The sequence below is a fragment of the Thunnus thynnus genome, chromosome 19 (genome assembly GCF_963924715.1).
Source record: "Thunnus thynnus chromosome 19, fThuThy2.1, whole genome shotgun sequence".
Taxonomy (NCBI): domain Eukaryota; kingdom Metazoa; phylum Chordata; class Actinopteri; order Scombriformes; family Scombridae; genus Thunnus; species Thunnus thynnus.
In genome coordinates, this window is record NC_089535.1 from 4325811 (window position 1) to 4348045 (window position 22235).

Consider the following 22235-nt stretch of genomic DNA (forward strand, 5'->3'; position numbering starts at 1 on the left):
ATCTTTACAACCCGTCTCTCTGTTCTTCAGCCTTTTAAAAGTCATCATTAAGACATGACTGCTTTATTATTTATTGATTCTCTGTGCTGTGCTGCTGTGTTTTTATGATTTTATCCAAATTTGATTTATTCTATTCTACATTTTTATTAATTTTCTTCTGATCGTCTGATCTTCTCTGTAAAGCGCTTTAGTCAACATCTGTTGTTTTTAAATGTGCTCTATAAACAAAGTGACTTGACTAATTCTAAGAATAAGTGGAAAATTACATAATTTTGGGAATTTTTACATAGTTAAAATCAAAATTTCCCTCTGAGTGGCTGGTGGAAACTGAAGTTGTGACAGAGGAGGTGAACTGAAGACTACTGGTCTCATAGTGTTGAACAAACAGGCTTTAATAGGTTTTAAATATATTAATTTGCTGATCAGCTGAAAGAGATGTGTGAGATGTGGTTAAAAGACGCTGCTGCCCTCCGCAGAGACGTGTGTTTACCTGGCCGTAGCTCAGCTCCTGGTTCTGTTTTTCCTGTATGGCTGCGACAGTCGCCGTAGCGGTGGCAGTTGCTGTGGCAGCGGCGGCGGCAACAGCGGCGGCGGCAGCCTGGGTGAAGTCTGAGGGAGGACGAACGCCCATACCGGCACCTCCACTGTTACCAGAGTAACTGTAGGGAGAGGGGAAGACGGGGAGATTAGTGGGATGTGAACTTGGTGAACTGAGTGTACGAGTGTGTGTGTGTGAGTGTGTGTTTTGTCATGAGCGTGAGTCAGAACAGTGGGTGAGAGCAGCCATGCTGACATATGTTGATGCAAAAACCCCCGCAGCAAAAGTACGTAAGCATGTAATAAACAGCGTAGTCTAACATAAAAATATACAAGACTGTTCAATTATCATATTCAGGAGGTTTTCATTTTCATTCATGATGGGAGCATCAAAGCCAGGAATGAACAATAACGTCCCATGTAGGCTTTAATTTGATTAGTGTTAAAAGGTTCAGGAACTCAGTTTTTTAGCTAAATGTTAATTATGAATGTGGTCTTTTCATCTGCTCTTAGAAACGTCATCAGCTGCTGTTTATTGCTCTTATTTTGTGTTTTTTTTACTTATTTTCTGGTTCGAATGCAGAGTTGTAATCAGTTTGGCAGTATTTACATGCAAAAAAAGATCCAAAAAGGGAACAATATTAGTTTTCCCCAATCAATCAATTTATTGTTCAGTCTGTGAAAACGTCACAAAAAAGTGAAGATGCTGATCACAACTTCCTGATGCCTTCAAATTGCTTGTTTTGTCCAACCAACACTTTTAAAAATCAGTTTACTATCACACAAGTGAAAGATAGGCAGCAAATTCTCATAATTAAGAAGTTGTTTTTCTGACGACTGACTAATCAGCTGTAGCCCATAGCATCTTGGTATCTGGATTACCTGTGAGAAGTCTGTATAATTCCGATTTTTTTTGTCATTATTTGATGTTTTTGATGATTATAAATGCTTTGCACAGTATATCACATGTATTCCTACATACACCGTAAATTCTCAAAAAACTTTATATCTAATTTCAACTGTTCTCAACTTAATACAAACTCAACACGTCCTCTATGTTGGCCTGTTTTAATGAATGATGTCTTGATAAGTTCAGTATAAAAGTCCATTTTAACAGAACTGTTTCCATCAGTACATCAAGAGTCATGTCAGGTGTTACACTTTTCTCCAAACAATGTTTTGGGACCATGAATGAAACATTTTCACATGTAAAGTTTTGCAACCTTCCCTTCATAGGAATCCGGAAGTCCTGACAGATGATGTTTTGTTTTCACAAAATATTATCTTGTTGTTGGCATAAGATAAGAATCTTGTGCACACAAGATATTAACTTGTGCCATATAAAAAAAAAAATAAATAACCACAAGATAATATCTTGTTCGCAGAAGATATTAATCTTGTGTGCACACAAGATTAATATCTTCTGCGAACAAGATATTAACTTGTGCCATGTTAAGAATATAAAAACCACACAAGTTATTAAACTTAATGATCTTCTGGGACTCATAATACATTATCTTTTATCATGAAAAAACACCAGGAAGTGTTCATTTCTGTTGACAATAACTTAACACTGATAAAAAGAAAAGTCTAAAACAGAAACAGAGCAGCAGAGTGGTGAGTATGACACGACTCTGTTGTTGTATTGATGGAATTAGTGCTGTGGAAACGGACATTATACTAAATTTACCATGTAAGTCGTCGTTGTAGGCTAAAGGTAATTCATTTAGTTGTTCTGGACACAACCCTGGTATTATTTGAGACTCTGCCATTACTCAAAAATATGCTTTTACATGTGAATTTACAGCCAATATGGAAGAAAAGTGATTCTAAATCCAGTTTCTTGTACCTCTAAAACATGCCGAGTTATATTCATTTGCAGGTGTGTCAAGTAAAGTAAATTTTGTTGACATTTAGTGAACAGAAATGTGTGAAGTGTACCTCCCGCCGTAGGCTGAGCCCGGGTTGTAAGCGGCGCTGGGTCGTCCGTACATGACTGGCTGGCCGTATCCTTTCGATACGGCGTCTCCGTACGACTGCTGGCCCATGAACTGGGAGCCCATGCCAGCGCCCATACCAGGGCTTCCACCAGGCATCATGTGACTGCCAGAGCTCTCACCCGGACCCATGGGTGCACCAAACACCTACATGGGAAACAGCAGAGGTGTTATCACAGAGAACAGTCATATGAACCACAAAGTGACAAGTAAGTGGTATGACGTCAGTTACAGAAAGGGTATTTTGAGAGAAACAGAAGTTAAGAGCACACTTAACAGTCAGATTCAGAGTCACACTTAACCTATGACAAAAAGCTGATGCACAAGTACATCACTGTCATTTGAAAGAGACTGATATGTCTGTTTTATTACTGTGAGAACCATAAAATGTAAAATGTCTCAGTTGTTATGGTGTGTAAGACTGACAGACAGTTCTAGAAACAGTTACGCAAATTACTTCTCATTTTAAATAACTGACACCAGCTGATTTCAATTGTACGATTACTGTTGTTTTTTTTAAAATGTGTGTATTATATATGTAAGAAGTCTTAAAAACAGTTTTCCTGTCTCAGAAGGTCTGTGCTCGTCTCCAGACCTCCAGGAGCCAGTGCACGAGCTGCTCCCAAGTTCAAACTTAGTTTAGTTATAAAGTGTTTACTAATTAATTAAGGAGTACGGTATATTTAAAGTCCCACTGATATCACATTTAGCCTCTTTTTGCAGTAAAAATACTGTCAAAGTGTGTTTTAAATGTATTGTTAATCACTCTGTATTATTTTAAGGAAGAGAAAGGGTCTTTGGGGAAATATCAGAAATTATCCTTTTTATCTCAGCTGGCTGGAGAGGCATGTCGGTGTCTGAGTTTGATTGACAGCAGCTGGCAGACTACCGGTGTTACTCCATGTGAACAGAAACAAACTGCTGTAGCTACAAGTCATGGACAGACAGTGTGCTGTTGGCAGTGGTATTAAAGAGTAAGAACCAAACCACCATCTAAGGGGCCCAAAGTGACATTTGCAGGTATGTTTACATGCTGTTTAATGTGCTGCAGCTGAGCAGCTAATTAGCTATCTAGCCTGCTAACTGATGTTAGCAGTTAGTGAATGTTTGTTTGGTGGCTCATTCAACAGGCTAAAGTGTTAGACGTGTTCACGTTTGTTGGATTAGAAGGAGACTTTAGCAAGAAAGCTAATGTGGGTTGTTGTTCAGAGTCTGTGGCTCTTGTGTTGAGTAGCCAGATGCAATCAGGCTCAGTGTGACCTTCTGCTCTGCCTACGATAGCGTAGGCAGAGCATTATTATTTGCTGTATTTACACAAGGACTCCAGCTACATGGATGGAAAACTGACTAGGGGGATCCATAATTAAACAAAAAAAGTTAAATATTGGAGCTGCAAAAATTAGCCAGTTAGTCTATCACCACAAAAGTAATTCGCAATTATTTTGATAATCAAAGAATTGATTATAAATAGTCATTTTTAAGCAAATATGCTAAAAATTAGCTGCTTTTAGCTTCTCAAATGTGATGATGTAATGCTTTTCTTTGTCATACATGATAGTAAACTGAATATTTTTGGTTTTTGGTTTTATATACAGTATTTCTCCCCAGTCCAAAATTTTACTTTTAGCATTTTGAATCTTTATTCTCAGAAGCTGAAAAAACACAAGCTATAAACTGAATATCTTTGGGTTTTTGATTGTTGTTTAGACAAAATAAGACATTCAAAGGCATAATTTTTGGCTCTGGGGAATCATACCAGGCTTTGTCTGACATGTTACAGAGAAAACGATGAATCAATGAATTGGTGCAGTCCTTTAAAATATAAATGTCAGATTTTTCCTCAAAAGAGAACACAAGTGATTTATAGAGCAGAGATGTATGCTGTAGTGGACAAACATGCAATTTAATTTCAGTTGGACTTTTAAGAGTAAAGAAAAATTATTAATAGAGTCTGAGTAACGGATTTTAAAAAATATTTCTCTTAAGTCCAAATTTTTATTTTTAGTATTTTGATAAATATTTGATTTTCTACTCTCAGATGCAGAATAAATACTAGATACAGAATAAAGCTTCTTCTCTTCCTCTCATGTTTCTGTTGTTAGTGGGTTTGTATAGTTACAGCACATAAAACATGGAGAAAAAAAGAGTCCCATGGTATTGAGTCATGTGTTACCTGGCTATGTGTGGGATTGGTCACGCCCCACACTGTGGTTACTACAGAGAGAGATCCTGCGTGCTGATTGGTGCCTGGTTGCCAGGAGACTGGGTCATTTAGGAAGGGGCCGTCACTGCTGCAGAGGGACATGAAGCCGAGTTACTGCAATGGTTAGAAAGGTTCAGGAGAGCATTCATCCAGGCAAGATTCACAGTAAATCAATAACCGTTCAGCATCAAAATATCACAGAGCTCGTTTAATTATTTCCTCATATTAGGCCTCATTTGTACCGCGGCAGCGCAGACACAATGTTGATTAAAAAAGGTCAGCAGCACAACATTTACCTTGGTAGGCTAATAAGCTAATTCAGCTGCAGCATGGTTTATTGATGCGACGGTTGAGGTTACCCTCTGCTTCCTCCTTGTAAACCATTTCCTCAACAGGAAACTACCACAACAGCTTTACTGTCACACCACATTATTTGCAGGGTGACTGAAATTGAAATCTCTACCACAAGAACTGATGTTTTATTAATATTTCACTGCACGTTTTACACAATTTTTTGGAAAAGAATCATAATAATTGACATAATTATTGCTGTTGTTAAGAGATATTACTTTATTAGTACAATACAATGTAAAACTACACTTTACACTTTCTTACTGTAATTAATACATTATGTAAACCTATATATTATATATGATTTCTATTTATTTAGCATTATCCTATAGTCTACAGTTATTATCATACTATCTCAGTAGACTATACTATGTATAGTACAACATATTTCCTTCTTGTCACTTTCAGTATTGCTTGTCACTTTACATACAGTGCTGTACTACATTTGTTGTTTCACTTTTTATCATACCATTTCTATAATTACTGTATATTCTATCATCCTATAGTTATTATTCTGTACCTATTATTATATCATATTATATTATACCACTCCACTTTGTTACCAGTTTGTTCTGAACTTCTGCACTGTTTACTTTTTGTATTGTCTTTAATTTAATTTTGATTTATGGGTAGTTTTTATCCATTTTCAGATTTTTATTCCTCTGCTTGCTCCATCCTTTTTGTGTTTCTGTTTCTTCTTGTGCTGCTGTAACACCTTATCCCCCCCCCCCCCGTTCATTTAAGTGTTATTTTATCTTATCTTATCTTAAATATACAAGATCAAATTTATCTACTGGGTTGTTATCTCTTTCACACTTTTCTTCTACAATCGGCTACATTTTCTGAGGCGGCTTGTCGTGTCACATCTCTCTTTCATCGCTTTCTGGTAGAGAGACGGAGCAGTCGTCAGGCTTTGTGGCTGCGCTCAGTTAAAGAATGTCTTGGCTTGAGTAAACCTAATCACGTTGCCTCAAAAAGGCTGAACGGAGAAAACTCAACAATCGACTGCCTTCACAGTTTGTAAGTCTGAAGTTGGCTGTCGGTTCTTTCTTTCTTTTTTTTGTCTTTATGTGCTTTGTTATTTAAAAGAAATCTGCAGAGCAACTACGCTACAGCACACACTTATTTTCTGTTTTAGCTCTTCAACTACAGGTTTAGCTGTGACACCACTCAAGCATGCACTCGTGAATTAATGCTGTTTCGAATATATATACAACAGGTAAAAATCTCAAAGCTGTTTAATCTGACTTCACCCAATGTTTGTACTAAAGTTCTTTGAGAAATTTACAATGTAGTACAAAGTCAAGAGGTCGTGATATGTAGCACAACAAGCTAGTGAAGCTCTGTAAACTAAACAGCGTTCCCGCACATGCTCAGTGTCGTCTACCTTACACAGAACTACTCTCCAGAGACTGAAAATGTGATCACTGTTATTAGTCTTTGGAGCCGTTTCTAAACAAACTAACGTGACTAAACTCTTCATAATGAAGGAACATGTCACCCAGTGCAGCGATGTGGCTCACTGACGTGTTTTTAATAGTATTTGCACAACAACGGACGCTTTGTATACATTTGTTTGTTGATAATAAGCAAAATATAGAAAATCACCAGTCATATCCTTTAAATAACAAATATTTTACGGTAAATTTAAGGTAAATTGCATCAATGCACCTGGCGAGGCAATCAGGTGCCAGATCAGATGAAAAGATTTTCTCTCAAACTTCTCATGAATATTAAATTTCACCATTGCTTTGGTTCATTTTTAAATCACATTTCATTTATATGAAGGCTATTACAAACTACTTTTTTTCCCGTCCTTGTTATTTCTTTGTAAGTAGGGACCCGTGATTATTGTGTTTCCCATAACCGGTCAAGAAAGTGAAGAATAAAGTAAACGATAACATAATATAATAAAAGACTATCAGAGCACACTACTGTTAGTGTTCGCATAGTAATTTTCTCATCTTTTCTTCACGCATACAAAAATCTATAAGCTATTAGCCTCTCCTCTCTACAGGCAGGTCAGACTCAATGAATGGCCGGTGTCTGCAGATGACAAGAGGCTGTGTGTGGAGCTGAAATTGAAAATAATCCAGCTTTTATCCAGCTACAGCGGACAGGTTTATATAACACAGTGTGCACTCCGCTCTTCGATGACTGGTGGTAACACTGCAAAAGGGCATTGACACTGATAAAGATATAACCACCGATCAAAAGCCGAGAGCAGAGGCAGGGGTGTAACTATCAGTGATAAGTCAATGCAATAGGGACCCTATGGGGGCTGCTAATTCTACCCACTTTAAGGGTGTTTTCAAACCTGTGTAGTTTAGTCACAGTTGAGTTGGACTCTGGTTGGTTTTCCTCTTTGGCACAATTCGTTTGGGCAGATCTGAACACAGCTATCATACTCAAGTGCGGACCAAAACAAACACCCTTTAAAGGAAGTGTTCTCATGCCGGTCACAAACAAGTTCTTGAGCGGTTCATTTGTGGTGGGAACAAAATCAGACCTCCATCTGACTGACTGCAAGGCTCCAAGTTTGAGCTAAGCGGCTCTCATAGCCATATTAGCATGCTGGGATGTGGATGAGTGAAATTAACAGTTGCTAACAGCTAGCAGCTAGCTGGAGAGTGAATCGAGGAGCTTCTTCAGGACCTTCTTCCTGTGTTTACAACATTGAGAACATTCTCACCTGGCTTTTAGTGATGCATTTTGGTTCACTTTAATGTTTTTCTACTTGTGAAAGAAAACCGAACCACGTCTACCAACTCATCCACTGACTCAGACCAGAGCAAACAAACTACAGGTTTGAAAACGCCCTAAAAAGTTAAATTCAAGTCCCAACCAGTGGAAAACATTATCAAAGCACATTAACAACAACTGTCTTTTCAACCATAACACAACTTTACAATATAATTCATGAACCAGAGTCTCTGGTGAGTAAGACACAGTCTGTTGATAGCTTACAGCTTATGTACAGGTGGTGCTTCGGCTGTTTGAGGCTAATAAACTTAAAACGGTTCTGTCTGAGCACACCATGAGGGTCTGAAGCCAAGTAACGAGTTAATCCTGCAATAGATTATTTTTTGGCCTCTTTGGGGCAGCAGAAACAACGACAACACTGACACATCATCACATTTTAAGTTGATATGTTGAACTTGTTAGCAAACAGTCCCTTATTTCCACATCCAGCAGTTACGGAGCAACATTATCATTCATTTGGAGTCGTGTTTCTGTCCACCTGGTGAATGTAAGTCCAATATTCACTCTCTTTTAGCTCTGTTTTTGCTCTCTACCAACTCCTGAGGGAAATATCTGGCTCTTTAGCTGCTAAATGCTCTAGTCTACAGCTAACTGTGTCCGTTTGCAGCTGCCTGCTGCGACCCAAAACGACGCTATGAGAGCTCTGAGAGTGAAGCAAAACAGTAAAGTTACAGCCTGAAACTCACTATAAAGCTGACATTGTCATTTCATAACACAGATTAAAAGATGCTTTAACCTTGCTTTGTGATTCAGGTCTCCCCCCCGGCAGCCACAACAAACCGCAATGCCGCCAGCCAGAGCAGGTGAGGAGTCACATGGTTCACCTGAGGACACTATAATGTGTTTACCTTTGCGGAGTGGGAGGCAGGGAGGGTTTCATGGAGTTGAGGGGGTTCATCGGATGAACGTGGGGATCATTAGAGAGCCCCTACTGTCCTCAAGTGGCAGCCCTGAGAGAGAGAGAGAGAGAGACAGACACATAAAAAAGCCGGTTACTCATAGCTCATTTGCTGCACAGCAACAATTTATCATCACTATAGCCCACACTGTGTGCACAAAGACACAGTGCCCTCCCACTCAGAGCCACTCGCTTTAATCTGTGTGTGTGTGTGTGTGTGTGTGTGTGTGTGGACTGTGCACATCAAAACGTTAGCCTATCACTGACTGCTGTAGCTCTGATACCTCTCAGAGGAGGGGGAGGGGTGCTGGGAGCTAAATTTAGCTTGCTGATTTCAAAAGGAATTTAAGAGAACAGAGATGTGAAGAGGCAGACTCCTCTCTCTCGAGCACACCGACTTACAATCACACACACACACACACACACTTGTTCGCTGCGGAGACGAATCATCTTGTTCGTGCGTTTTGGTTCGTTTAATAACACCCCTGCACGTCTCCTTCACTACCAGATGTTTTCTCATCCTCCTACCTCCCCACTAATGATTTTCTTTATCTGACGGGTTACCAACTGACATGCTCATTTTCCGACATCAGAGCTCACCCCCTCCCCCCTCCTTAAAATGTCTTCTTCTCTTTGTTTTTTTTTTTTTTTTGCACTTTGCAGATTTGGGTCAGACACCCCACATCTTTGCGAAGAAGATGGGAGGGATCACATGACCGCAATACCTAAATTCCCTCCTATCAAAAGGCGTCGTCAGCCTCCAGACAGCATCTATAACTTCCATCACAGCTGAGCAGCTAAAAACCACACAAAGACAAGAGGGGTTGAGGAAGAGGAGGAGGAGGGGAAGAGAGAGGGGGGGGGGGCATGTAAGATGTCTGTCTCTATCAGTACACACTGTACCTGCGGAGGAACGATTGAGACACGCTGTTCTCTCACACTCGCCTCTTTTGACCTCAGCCTCCTGACCTTTTCTTTACCCACGACTCACTTCCCTCTCTCTCGTCGTCATCCCCCCCCCCCCCCCCGCGCGCGCGCATGCCGTCATCCTGCTCTTCCTCTCTGTCTTGTCCTGCCCCCCCCCCCCCCCCCCTCTACTTACCTCCCAGGCAGTAAACAAAAACAAAACAACCGGAGGCGACTCGATCAACCCTCGACTGACGCTTTCAGTTAGTTTGTTTTCTGAGGGCTGGTTTCAGCTTCGTGTGTGAAAGCAGATGAAGAGACGGTTTTTGTGTTTAAACCATCGGCTACATTTAATCCTAGTTTTATAAAAAACATCTGTAACAACTGTTTTAAACTATAATATTGATATTACGCCAGTTTCACTTTGAGTTTTTTTCTTTTGCTTAGTATTCCTTCTCTGCAGGGCTGCAACACTTATTAGCAATCAACAGATAATTAATCACAGACTGTTCTGATAATCAATTAATCGTCTTGAGTCCAAAAAAAAATGTCCAAAATTTTTCTTAAATGTGAATATTGTCTAGTTTCTGTCGTTCTCTATGTCAGAGTATTTTTGAGTTTTGGGAAACATTTTATAGACCAAACAACTTGATTAATCAAGATCATTAATCATTAATTACGTCTCTTCCAGTTTTAAATACACACACACATTCACACACATATTACTGTTACTATTCTATATTTGTATTGTTCTTTGATTATTTTTAGGGCTGTAACTGTTGATTATTTTCATTATGGATTATTTCTCTTAATCAGTTTGTCTATAAAATGTCAGAAAATTGTAAAAAAATGCCCATAATAAGTTCCTAACACTCAAAATGATGTCTTCAAATGTGGTTTAGTCAAACCAACCGTCCAAAAACCCAAAAAATATTCAGTTTACTGTCGTGATGTAGGAACATGTCAGTGTACTTTTCACATTTTTGTAAAAAATAAATGACTAAAACGATTATTTGATTATAAAAATTGTTACATTTTCTGTCACAACTAATCAATTAACTGACTTCCAGCTCTAATTATCATTATTATGATATTATTTTAATTCTGTCTATCATTTTATGTAAACAACAGCCACTAAAAACAGTTATTACCACTAATCTAAATATATATTTCACTGTATTCTCTACAGATTAGCAGCCGATTAACATCTGGAGCCAAAAAAGCCAGAATCAATTAAACTGATTATCAATTAAAATAAAGAGCTATTAACGTTGGAGCAGGTATGAAAGTATTAATGTGAAGTATGAACGAGGAGCCTGAGGGGAAGAGAGATTGGCAGCTAGTCAGTAAAGTCAGGTAGAGATGATTAAATAAAAAAAACAAAACAAACACACTTTACATAATTTATTAGCTGCCGGTCCGTCACGTAAATTAATCAACGCTCTTTAGTTACTTCTTTTGTTTTGTCATCCACTTATCTTAGATCTCATGTTTTAATCTATTGTGTCATAACTCATAGCGGAGCTGAAACGCTTACTGGGGTTAATCAGTCTGACAGGAAATTAATCAGCTACTGTTCTGATAATTGATTAATGGTTTAGGTCTTTTATCAGGGAACAAATGGAAAAAAAAAAAACTTTCACTGGTTTCTCAAATGTCTGAATATCTTTTGGGAGTGTTGATCAGCTGAACCGTGACATTTAAAGACATCATCTCAGGGCGTTCTGCAGATCAAGTGTTTGATTAATTGAAAGAAATAATCAGCAGATGAGCAGATGATAAAAATAATCTGTTAGTTGCAGAAGTTATCGGTATTTTGTTCCATGATTCCTCAAAAACACTCATACAGAAGTCCATTTAATACAGGAAACATCACCAGATGATGATGCTGCAACTAATGATTATTTTCATTGTTGATTATTTTCTTGATAAAATGTCAGAAAATAGAGAAAAATCTACGTTATAATCTCTTAAAGGTCAAAGAGACATCCTCAAATCTCCTGTTTTGTTTGAAAGATATTCAGTTTATTATCATGTATGAAACAGAGAAGCTTCAAATTCTCACATTTGAGAAGCTGCAACTGAAATTTCTGCTTATATCTGATTATAATTTGAGCAGTTAATTTTCTTGGCGATGGACTAATCGCTGCAGCTCTGATAGCAGCCTGATCTAACTGTAACAGAGCTGAATGTGTGAAAGCTAACGCTACAAACCCTCCCCCCCTAACTTTATCAATAGTTTTTGACTACAGTGAGATCTGTAAACAGCCCACCGAGCTGAGAACAATGTAATCCGATTCATTCCTGCTGTAAATACAAATGTGTCTTTGTGTTTTTTATCTTATCAGATTAAACCCGCAGGAAACAGAAAGAACTCTGGAGGAAATAAAGACTTTGTTGCCTCAAACACAATCAATTTGCTCAAAAAAAATGAACTAAAGTTAACTTTTGTGTTTGCTGCATAAAAGGGCGGGAACTTATGATTGTCGTCATTATTGTTTTATTGTCAATCGTTTAGTCAATGAAATATTAGAAATGACTTCATTTTTATTCGACCAACAGTCCAAAACACAAAGATATTCAGTTTACAATGATATGAAACACAGAAAAGAAGCAAATCCTTCTATGCAATATTAGCACCCTTCTTTCTTTTTTTTGGTGAAATTAAAGGTATGTTAGTCTGATTATGTGCCAGCTGAACGGAGCAGAGGTGCCTGATGAACACAGAAAACACTTTAAATGGTGTTGCGGGTGGAAACAACGTTGGACTACAGCTGAGTCTCCTTTAAACCTGAGATTTATGACCCGAGTCTGGCTGGATGCACCTGTAGATTGTACCATCGGCCGCGAGTTTAAACATATAACCGAGACAAAATAATCACACAGATGATCATTCAAACTGCTGGTTGGACAGAACAAGACAACAAGAAGTTATGATGGTCATTTTCCACCAATTAGCTCATGTAAAACAATAAAACAAGACTAGAAGGGCGTAGCCTCATGGAAAAATTAAATAACTTGTCTATAGCGTGTTATCGTTAAGGTTCAAGGTTTAGTTTATTGTCATTTTTAAAGGACTTAAACGATAAATTGATCATCAAAATTATTTTATAATAATTGATTAATCGACTAATTGTTGAAGTAGATGTAGAGAAGGAACGCAGAGTTAATGAACTTCCTGCTCTCTCCAACAATCATTTTGGTAAATTTGATGATTCTCAACTACTAAAATGTATTGAAGTTCACATCTGTGGTTGTTATGAAGCGAATCTACCGACTGATCTTCCTACAATCAGTTATTATTTTCATATTATAGTTCATCTGTTTGATCTAGAGCTGCAACAAATAGCGGGAACATCAATGAGTCTATCAACGGAAAATGAATCAGCAACTATTTTAATCATTTCAGTTATTTTTTTAATCATGTTTCATCTTCCATAGCGTGTGAATTTTCTTCTTTTCTGTTTCACATGGATGGAAATTTAATATCATATGAGATAAAGACATGTGAAATTCATCATCTCAGGCTGAAAGCAACGCCATAATAAACTGATTACTGATAATGAAAATTATTATTAGTCTCAGTTCTAGTTTGCTCATAAAATGTCGGGAAATAATGATAAATGTCCGTCACGTATTCCCACATCTCAAAGCTACAGATGCATTTCAGGTGTGTTTCGATGAGACGGAGACAGGACTGTCCCAAGAGCTGAAACAATTAGTCAATCGATTAGTCAATCACCAGAAAATAATCGTTTTTTTAAGCACAAATGCCGAAACATGACCTCAAACCAGCTTCTCAGTTGTATCCGCTGCTTTTCTTTGTCTCATGTGATAGTAACATGAATATATTTGGGTTTAAACTGTTGGCTTTAGGAAGTTGTGATGGTCATTTTCCACCATTTTCTCACATTTTAAAGACCAAACAATTAGTCTATTAATCAATAATAATCATTAGATGCAGCCCTATTGTCTACTGTTTAGTACTGATGCAACTTATTTGACAGAAAACAGAGAAAAAACACTTTTCCTTTCAATAAAAACTCATTTAAACGGTCAGTTAAGTGCTTGACTGCTAATATCTCTTAACACTTCTGTTTAGAAAATAAAAGTTGTTTTTTTTCCTGAATAAGCAAATCAGTGAAGAAGGTCACTGCCGGACAACTCGGCCGCTGAATGAAAACATCCTGTGCGAAACGGCAGCTGACCTGCGGAGCACCTGTCTTTAATAAAGCTCTAATTAAAAGGCTCAATAGGATCGGAGAGATTACCAGTAGCCTCTCTTAAATACAAAAGAGCAGCAGTCACCGTGAGAGGCGAATGTCAGCTCGCAACAATGACGAGAACAAGATAATATTACAAGACCGTCTCACAGCAGGAACTGTGAACGAGCCTGATAAATAAAAAAGGTATTACACAAACAGTAGAGTAATCAAGATACAGAACGAGGTCAGTTCAAATGAAATAAACATCATATTTGGTTTTGTTTACAGCGCTGATATGAAATGTTTTGGTAAATTCAGTCTCAACTGCAAAATGTGTTTAAGTTCATATTTGTGTTTGCTGTCTAGTGAAAACCAGAAATCTACCTACAACCAGATATCTAATTATAGTTTGTTTTTTTTAATCTAGAGCCATAACAGTCAAAATAGTTATGTTTTAAGCAATAAAAATCCAGCATGTTTCAGCTTGACTTTAAGCTATCACTTTAAATTGAATATATGGAGTTTTGAGACATCTGAAGACAAAATAATCAGCTGATTAGTGAACTTTAACAAATGCAAAACACCTCAAACACCAGCAAACTGAACCCAAACCCTTCACTTCACTCTGCCGTGGAAGCATTTAATGTACTTTTCAGTCTTTTTTTATTTACCACCTTCTCTTGTCTCCTCATGTAAAAGCTAACTCAGCCTGGCTGCAGGCCAAGACAACATGTTATTGTACCCATGATACATTCAGGAAATCATGGCCAAAGGGAAAAACAGACACTGACTAAAACCTCAAAAAACCACATTGCAACAAATACAACAACCTCACGCATGTTAAAATGACTTTTGTGAAGAGGCTCAGCTTGCATAAGAAAAATTACATCTCTGAGATAAGATGATATTTCAAAACAAACCAACCACCTGCACACTAGTGATGTGGCGGTAAAACAGTTTCTATGATACCGTGGTGAAACATGCATAACAAACAGACATACCTAATCAATACCACAGACTGTTTTCATCACGTCATTACTGTGATTAGCATCATTTTCAGAGGACTCTTGTGAACACGGAGCAGCTCTTCTGCCTTCAACAGCAGTTCACCCCCAAAAATCTCTTAACTGTAGTGCTATTTATCCATCTAGATCTACACCCACCAACCATGAGCAGATGCAAGTTTCCCTCTGCGTGGTGAGATGCTTGGCAGTAGAAAGAAAATAGTTCCTACATGAAACTGCTCACAACAAGGTCCTGATTTCTTGAGTTTTTTTTTTAATGTATTTGTCACTTTGAGCACCACAAACTCACTGCCATCCAGTTCCATTATATTCAAGAGAAGACAGACATCTCTACGGCCGATATCTCCACAACTCGACACCAAAACGATCTACACGGTGGAAGGACTTTTGATTTAGGGGGTGAACTGTCCCTTTAACAGTAGCCGTCAAACCCACTTAAGTGTGGCTAACTTACAGGTGTTTAGTCTTAACGTTCAGTGAGAGATAGTCCAAACTCCCTGTGTCGACACATCACGTTCTTCCTCACTGTCAGCTTCATCTCTGCTAGTGTTTGTTAGTAGTGATGATGAGGAGAAGATGTGCAGGGCTACTGGTCTGTAAGAGCCCAGTATGACTGTTATTACATCCTGTTTTATGTGCCTTTTAAAAAAAGTTCTCCAGAAATCAATTTCATCAGGAAAAACTCATGAATTCAGAAGATATAAATGTGTGCATAGATTCTAAGAGACACTGAGCTGCATTTAAAGTGATTTCAAGCTTTTCTTTACAGAGTTTAAACATGTTATTTCTTACACAGTCCAACAAAGCTGCAACACACTGTTCACTGAATAAAATCCAAAGACAATCATGCTGTGAAGTCATTTACATTTTTTGCACTTATAGTAGGATTTCAGGAAAATATCGTGATGATACCGTGATTTTTTTTTTTTAACCTGCAATAATCGTAGCATGAAAAAATTTGTGCACACTATCTTGCAGCTTACTCCTTGCAAACAAAACAAAACATGTAGCAGAGCAGAACAAAGCATTTCAGCAGTGTGGTTACTGTGGAGGAGTCCATCCTCTTTCTTTCTCTTTCTCTCTGTCTGTATATGTGTGTGTTAATCATCACTAAATTATGAGAATAGCAGATGTTTTGTTTCACCTACCTGTCTGAGCTGCTGCTTCTTTAATAAACGCAGATTATAATGTTGAAGGCTGCGGTTGACCGTTAAACGCAACGTACGAGTTGGATATAAAAAATAATAATAAAATAAAAAGTGTTCAGAAACGTGCGGGTGAAACTGCAGTGTGGTGGTATCCTCGCAGCGTTAAAGTGTATATGATCTATCAGAGCTGGAAACGGAGCTGTGGAGGGTCTTTAACACGCCGCTGGCTGGCTGGCTGGCTGGCTGGCACCGTTAGCCACCAACGGCTACTTAGCTAAGTTCGTGTAACGTTAGCTTTGTATCCCGTTACACTTGAGTACACGGTAACGGAAAAAAGCGGCACAAGAGCCCACCCGAGGTAACTCTAATAATGACGGTTGGCTGCTTACCTTTTCGCTCGCCTCTCTGCTCCGGCTGCCACAGACGACGACGGTGAAGCCGCTTGATTGTAGACAGTTATGTTAGCTTAGCCACATTAGCTCGCTAGTGTCGCAGTCGGGCTATTAGCAACAAGACAAGGCTGCTTGATAGCCGCGTTGTCGAGCGTCAGTTACACTATTAATAACATTTTTTCTTTCTAGTTGTTTTCACACTGCAAGCCAGATGAGGAGTAAGTACACTAGTCAACACTTTAATATAATTATAATGCGACTCTTCTTTATGTTAAACTTCCGTGCGGTGTCACCTATAAACAGTGTTATTAACTAATAACTATGAGCGAGCTGACTAACTACCCGAGTCAATTACAATAAGCGTAGTACTGTTGCAGTCAGTACTTTTTTTTTTTTTTTTGGGCAGGTCATACATACATAGATAACCTGTCAGCTCAGTACACCTTCCTCATTGCACAATGATCCTCTATAATATATTCATGAGATCACAGGGCTAATGTCTCCCACAGAGAAAGGCATTTTCCTGTCCCTCCTCCTACAAGTCAGGCGGCTGACTGACTGCAGACCAGAGCAGCAGATCATTTAGAATAAGTGGAGGAGAGAGAGAGAGAGAGAGAGAGAGAGAGAGAGAGAGAGAGAGAGAGAGAGAGAGAGAGAGAGAGTGTGTGTGTGTGTGTGTGTGTGTGTGTGTGTTTGGTGGTGGGGGGGCATCTGGAATGACGTCACCCGTGAATGATCACGTATGATCCATGCATGTATGCATATGGTCTGTGATTTCCATTCACAAGCCATCATGCATGGGAGCACATGTCGTCTGCAACACTTATATGTATGTATGTGTCAGACATGCCCACACACACACACACTCACACACATGCATGCATGCCCACACACACACACATAGAGACACACACACACACACACACACACACACAGGTAGTGTCAGTGTCTGTGTCACTTGAAGCCAGGTAGTGTTTTAGCAGCAGGACAAGCTGAGTGTTTTGGAGTCATTAGAGGTGTCTGCGGTATCTTGCCAGAGGGGCAGTGCAGCGTGGAGAATAAAAAGTCCAACCTGCCTGTGTTTTTCAGACCTCTGTTGCCCTGGAAACAGGTGCCGAGATTTCCCATTTCTTCATTTTTCTCTACACTATCCATATCACCCCCCTCCCTCCCACCACCACCACCACCTCTCCACTCCATACACTGCCGCTGCTGCTGTTGCTGCTGTCTTGCTGCTTCCTCCCCCACGACCTGCCGCATAGTACAATCACACACACATAGCACACACACACACACACACACGTACACACAATTCCTACGTACTGCAGTCATTTCACAATGTCACAGGACGGAGTAACTGACTCCTCCGCCACATAACTACACATTAAACCCTGAGAGGAGGGTGGTGCATGCCGCTGAAGTGTTGACCCTGCTTTGACTCTGAGGTTGAACAACCATCACTGCTGCAAATATCTGACCTCCAGGAGGAAAAAGAGAAAGAAAACAACAAAAAAAAAAAAAGGAGATGGGGAGGGTTTTAAGGAGACAAAGAGGGAACAAGCGAGGAGTAGTGGGAGTAAAAGCAAAGCTGACTGCACTCTCAGATTTAAGAATGTGGCTCCTACTGTATCTGCTGTGTTTTTCGATGAAGGCGAGGATAATGAAGGGCATATGTAGTTTTATAGAAAAGCCATATTAATCCAAGCAGCCCATTTTTATATGTCTGTTCTTAAAAGTATCAAATGTAGAGTATTCATAATGCAGAACTGCCTCTGTCAGAGTGTTAAATTAGTCCTGAAAGTCTTAAAGGATTACATTTTTTTAACAATTTTATCTTGTGTGCTCAAGTTACAAGTTCAAACTTATCATATTCTGGGACTTTGAGGGCTCTGTATTTAATATATTTGATGTGGATTATTGTTATTGATGCATTAAAATGTAAGCACCATTGTAATGTACCTGTAGCTGGTTGAGATTGAGCTATTTTTACCCATGATCCACAAGTATTTTACTTATTTTACCCGATTAAAGGATGAAGCTGGTGATTTTCTGTACTTTTCTGCAGAGCCAAATCAACAAAGAATTAATCCACTTACAAGTATTGTGTGTATCCAAAGTCTGATATATTTTATTCCTCTGTGGCGTAGACCTCCGTTGTTGTCCAAAAACCATTAAAAATACATCACACTGCACTGGGTGACATGTTCCTTCATCATGAAGAGTTTGGTCACATTAGTTTGTTTAGAAACGGCTCCAAACACTTATAACAGTGATCATGTTTTCAGTCTCCAGAGAGTAGTTCTGTGTAAGGCAGAAGCCACTGAGCACGTGCAGGAACGTGGTTCTCTTTACAGCTTTGCTAGCTTGTTGTGCTATGTATCACAACCTCTTGACTTTATATTACATTGTGAATTATTCAAAGAACTTAAGTGCACTGTCAAGAGGTTGTGATATGTAGCACTAGCCTTACACAGAACTACTCTCCAGAGACCGAAAACAAGATATATCAGGCTTTGGATACACACACAGTTCTTGTTAGTAGGTCAGTTCATTGTTGGTTTGGTTCCAAACATGAGATTTGTAGACTATAAGAGAAATATAGAAAATCGCCAGCTGTAGCCTTAAAGTACAACTTTCAGGAACTTGAGTATTTCTAATTAATCCAACTTTATACTTCCACTCCACTACATTTACTTCACAGCTATATTACTTTTCAAATCAAGATATTATGAGTAAAACAGGTGATTTTACATAATTAATTTAGATCATTTTGTAGAGATCTGATATATATTTGATATAAAGGGGGTTTTTTTTGTTGTTGATCAATGTCCAAAATGCCACATCCCCTTTGATTCAGTATTGTTAAGCAATAAAACATGGAAAATTCCGAGAGGAGTGAATCATTTTTACAAGCACTCTATATCTATATCTATATCTATATATGTGTAATAAATATAATACTGTGAATCCATTAACTACTACTTCTATACTTTTACTTAAGTACGATTTTGAATGCAGGACTTTCACTTTTAAAGGAGTATTTTAATACTGTGGTATTCCTACTTTTACCGAAGTAAAAGATAAGTCAAAGTTAAAGAAAGAAGTGGGCAGTAAAAAAAAAAAAAATCACTAAATATGTTCAAATCGATTATGCTCAAGGGAATATGATGTAGAGTTAAGGCAGATGGTTAACCATATTGCACACATCTATTCCATATCTGTAAGTGTTACTTTGAATATTCATGTGTAAAAGTGCCAGAGAGGAAACACATGTGTTGTCAAGCATCGGCCACAGTTTCACAGCAGAGAGACACAGTAACACAGTCCCTGTCTCCTCACTTTCAGGCCTTTTTAAGTCATCCTTGTGTTTCTGCAGTGTTATGTGTGCATTCCATTGTAGTGACTTCTCTTTGGCAAGAGCCAGAGCATTCCTGGGAAATGGCTGACCCAGAATAACACTCAGACGCAGGATGACTGAGTGAGTGAGTGAGCAAGCGAGTGAGTGAGTGAGCGAGAGCGAGGTCCTCCACCCTTTTTATTGCTCAAGCAATTGTAAACTGCTGTTTCCTGACCTAACACACACACACATGACAGCCACAGTGTAGATCCAAGAGGCTGCTGGGATAGGGACACACATGACTGTCATGAGAGCACATGATAGCGTTTGCCCTCAAGCTACTCCAAACCATACAAATCCTAATTTTCAACCATGCCATCAATGTAATTAAGTACATTTAGTCAAGTAGAGGACTGCAACTAATGATAGTTTTCATCATCGATTAATCATTTAGTCTATAAAATGTCAGAAAATATCAATTTACTGTCACATAAGACAAAGAAAAAGCAAATGCTGACAAATGAGTAAACTGGAACGAAGCACTTTGTTGGATATATTTGTTGTAAAATGACTGAAATTATTAAAAATTATCAAAATAGTTGTTCATGAGGTAAACTTAAGTATTGTACTTAAGTACAAATTTGTACTCAAGTACTTTATACTTCTACTCCACCAAAGTTCAGAGGCAAATATTATACTTTTTACTCCACCACATTTATTTAACAGCTTAACTTTACAGATTAAAATTGTATGTATAGATTAATTTATATGACGTAACTACGCAACAATATATAATATAGTAGAATTAGCTCCACTTCAACCAACTACAACAGTAAAATGCTACTTACACATTCATAGATCAGTAATAATAATCCAATGATATAATAATAAAAGTAACACATTTCAGGTAAATATTGTACTTCTTACTGTAATACATTCATTTAACAGATTTACTCACAGATTTAAATTTTACATGCAAAATTCATAACAACAATAATAATAACTTTATTTGTATAGAACCTTTCATGCAAAGAAAAACAATGACAACAATAACAATAAATAAAACATTTGATAACAATGCATTAAAACATTAAACATAGGAACAAATTATATAAATACCAAAGTTTAAACTTAAACCCCAATTTAAAAGCCAGATTAAACAGATATTTTTTATTAATTATTAAAAAAAAAAAAAATTAAGGATAAAAGTATAAAATATAATACTTTGGGATAGATTGAAATAGTAAAACAGAATATAAAATAGTGAAATTAGCTCCAATTAAACAAAATACAACAGTAAAATTACACATTTATGCATCAGTAACAGTCGTCCAATGATATGATAGTATAACACTTTTTAAATTTCCATGTTTGCATACTTTTACTTACATTTTGAACGCAGAACTTTACTTGTAATTGAGTATTTTTTACTTTATTGTATTGCTACTTTCACTTGAATAAAGGATCTGAATACTTCCTCCTCCACTGTTCTGGCAGATGATTCCTTTTCCATGAAATTCTCCTGACAGATCTCTTTCCCCAGCTCGGCCATCTGCGTGACCCTCTGCTCTGGTGATCTGACAGTGCTGAGTATTTTTACTCCTGTTTCAGCGGGTTCAGAGCAGCTTGTCACAATTAGCATGAACTCCAATCATCTTCCTGTCCTTCGACCTCTGATTTTCACCTTTTTTTTTACGTGTTACTCCTACGACCATCTGGTGCCACAGACTCAGCTTTCACTTCTATTCTGATCCCGGCAGTGAGTGTATGCAGCCGTGTGGATGAAATGTTCGAGGCTCCTCCGCTGAATCCTCATGTAGGTGCATTGACCCCGACATCTGGAACAGCTGGACCAGAGCTCTGCTGCTCTGCTGTTGCTGTAAGCCCCCAGATAGACTGTAGAACGTGTAGTGGTGGAAAGTAACTGAGTACATTTACTTAAGTGCAATTTAGATTTACATTTGCTGAGCATTTTCATTTTCTGCTACTTTATACGTCTACTTTACTACATTTCAGAGGGAAATATTGTACTTTTCACCCCACTACATTTATTAAAAGCTATAATTACTTTTCAGATGAAGAATTTACATGAAAAAACACAACTAAAAGATTAAACCAGCAGTTCCTCAACATTTTTGGCTCACAAAAAATCAGTGCCAAGTTAGAGTCTAAGGCCCAAAGAGGTAAAATGATCCAATATTCCACCAAAAATCAAGATTAGAGAGAAAATGCAAAAACTGAAAACAGATTTGTGTATCAGAACTTTGTTTTTTCTTCTTTCCTCTCACATTAATCTTCTCACGACCCCTCAGATTTATCTGATGACCCTTTGGAGGGGCCCTGACCCCTAGGTTGGGAACTACTGGACTAAACTAGCTAACTGTATATAAAGTAGTGTAAACTAGCTCCACCTCCAGCAGCTACAACAGTAACATGCTGCTCCAACACTGATGCTTCACTATTAATAATCTAA

General features: G+C 38.2%; 1 protein-coding gene across 4 annotated transcripts in view; it reads right to left on the reverse strand.

Moving 5' to 3' along the window:
• zmiz2 (zinc finger, MIZ-type containing 2) overlaps nucleotides 1–17102 on the reverse strand; it is a 38710-nt gene extending 21608 nt beyond the window's left edge. The window contains exons 1-5 of one of the 4 annotated variants that reach the window (XM_067573491.1): nucleotides 16423–17102; nucleotides 8700–8801; nucleotides 4708–4822; nucleotides 2479–2681; nucleotides 491–659 (exon numbers count right to left, since the gene is read on the reverse strand). In XM_067573491.1, coding sequence (XP_067429592.1) covers nucleotides 491–659; nucleotides 2479–2681; nucleotides 4708–4822; nucleotides 8700–8749 — 537 coding nt within the window. In that variant the 5' untranslated portion in view covers nucleotides 8750–8801; nucleotides 16423–17102. Of the gene's footprint in view, nucleotides 1–490; nucleotides 660–2478; nucleotides 2682–4707; nucleotides 4852–8699; nucleotides 8802–16033; nucleotides 16363–16422 lie in introns of those variants that run through there. The other 3 variants (XM_067573489.1, XM_067573490.1, XM_067573492.1) reach the window with 3 other exon arrangements.
• Nucleotides 17103–22235: the final 5133 nt, after the last annotated feature.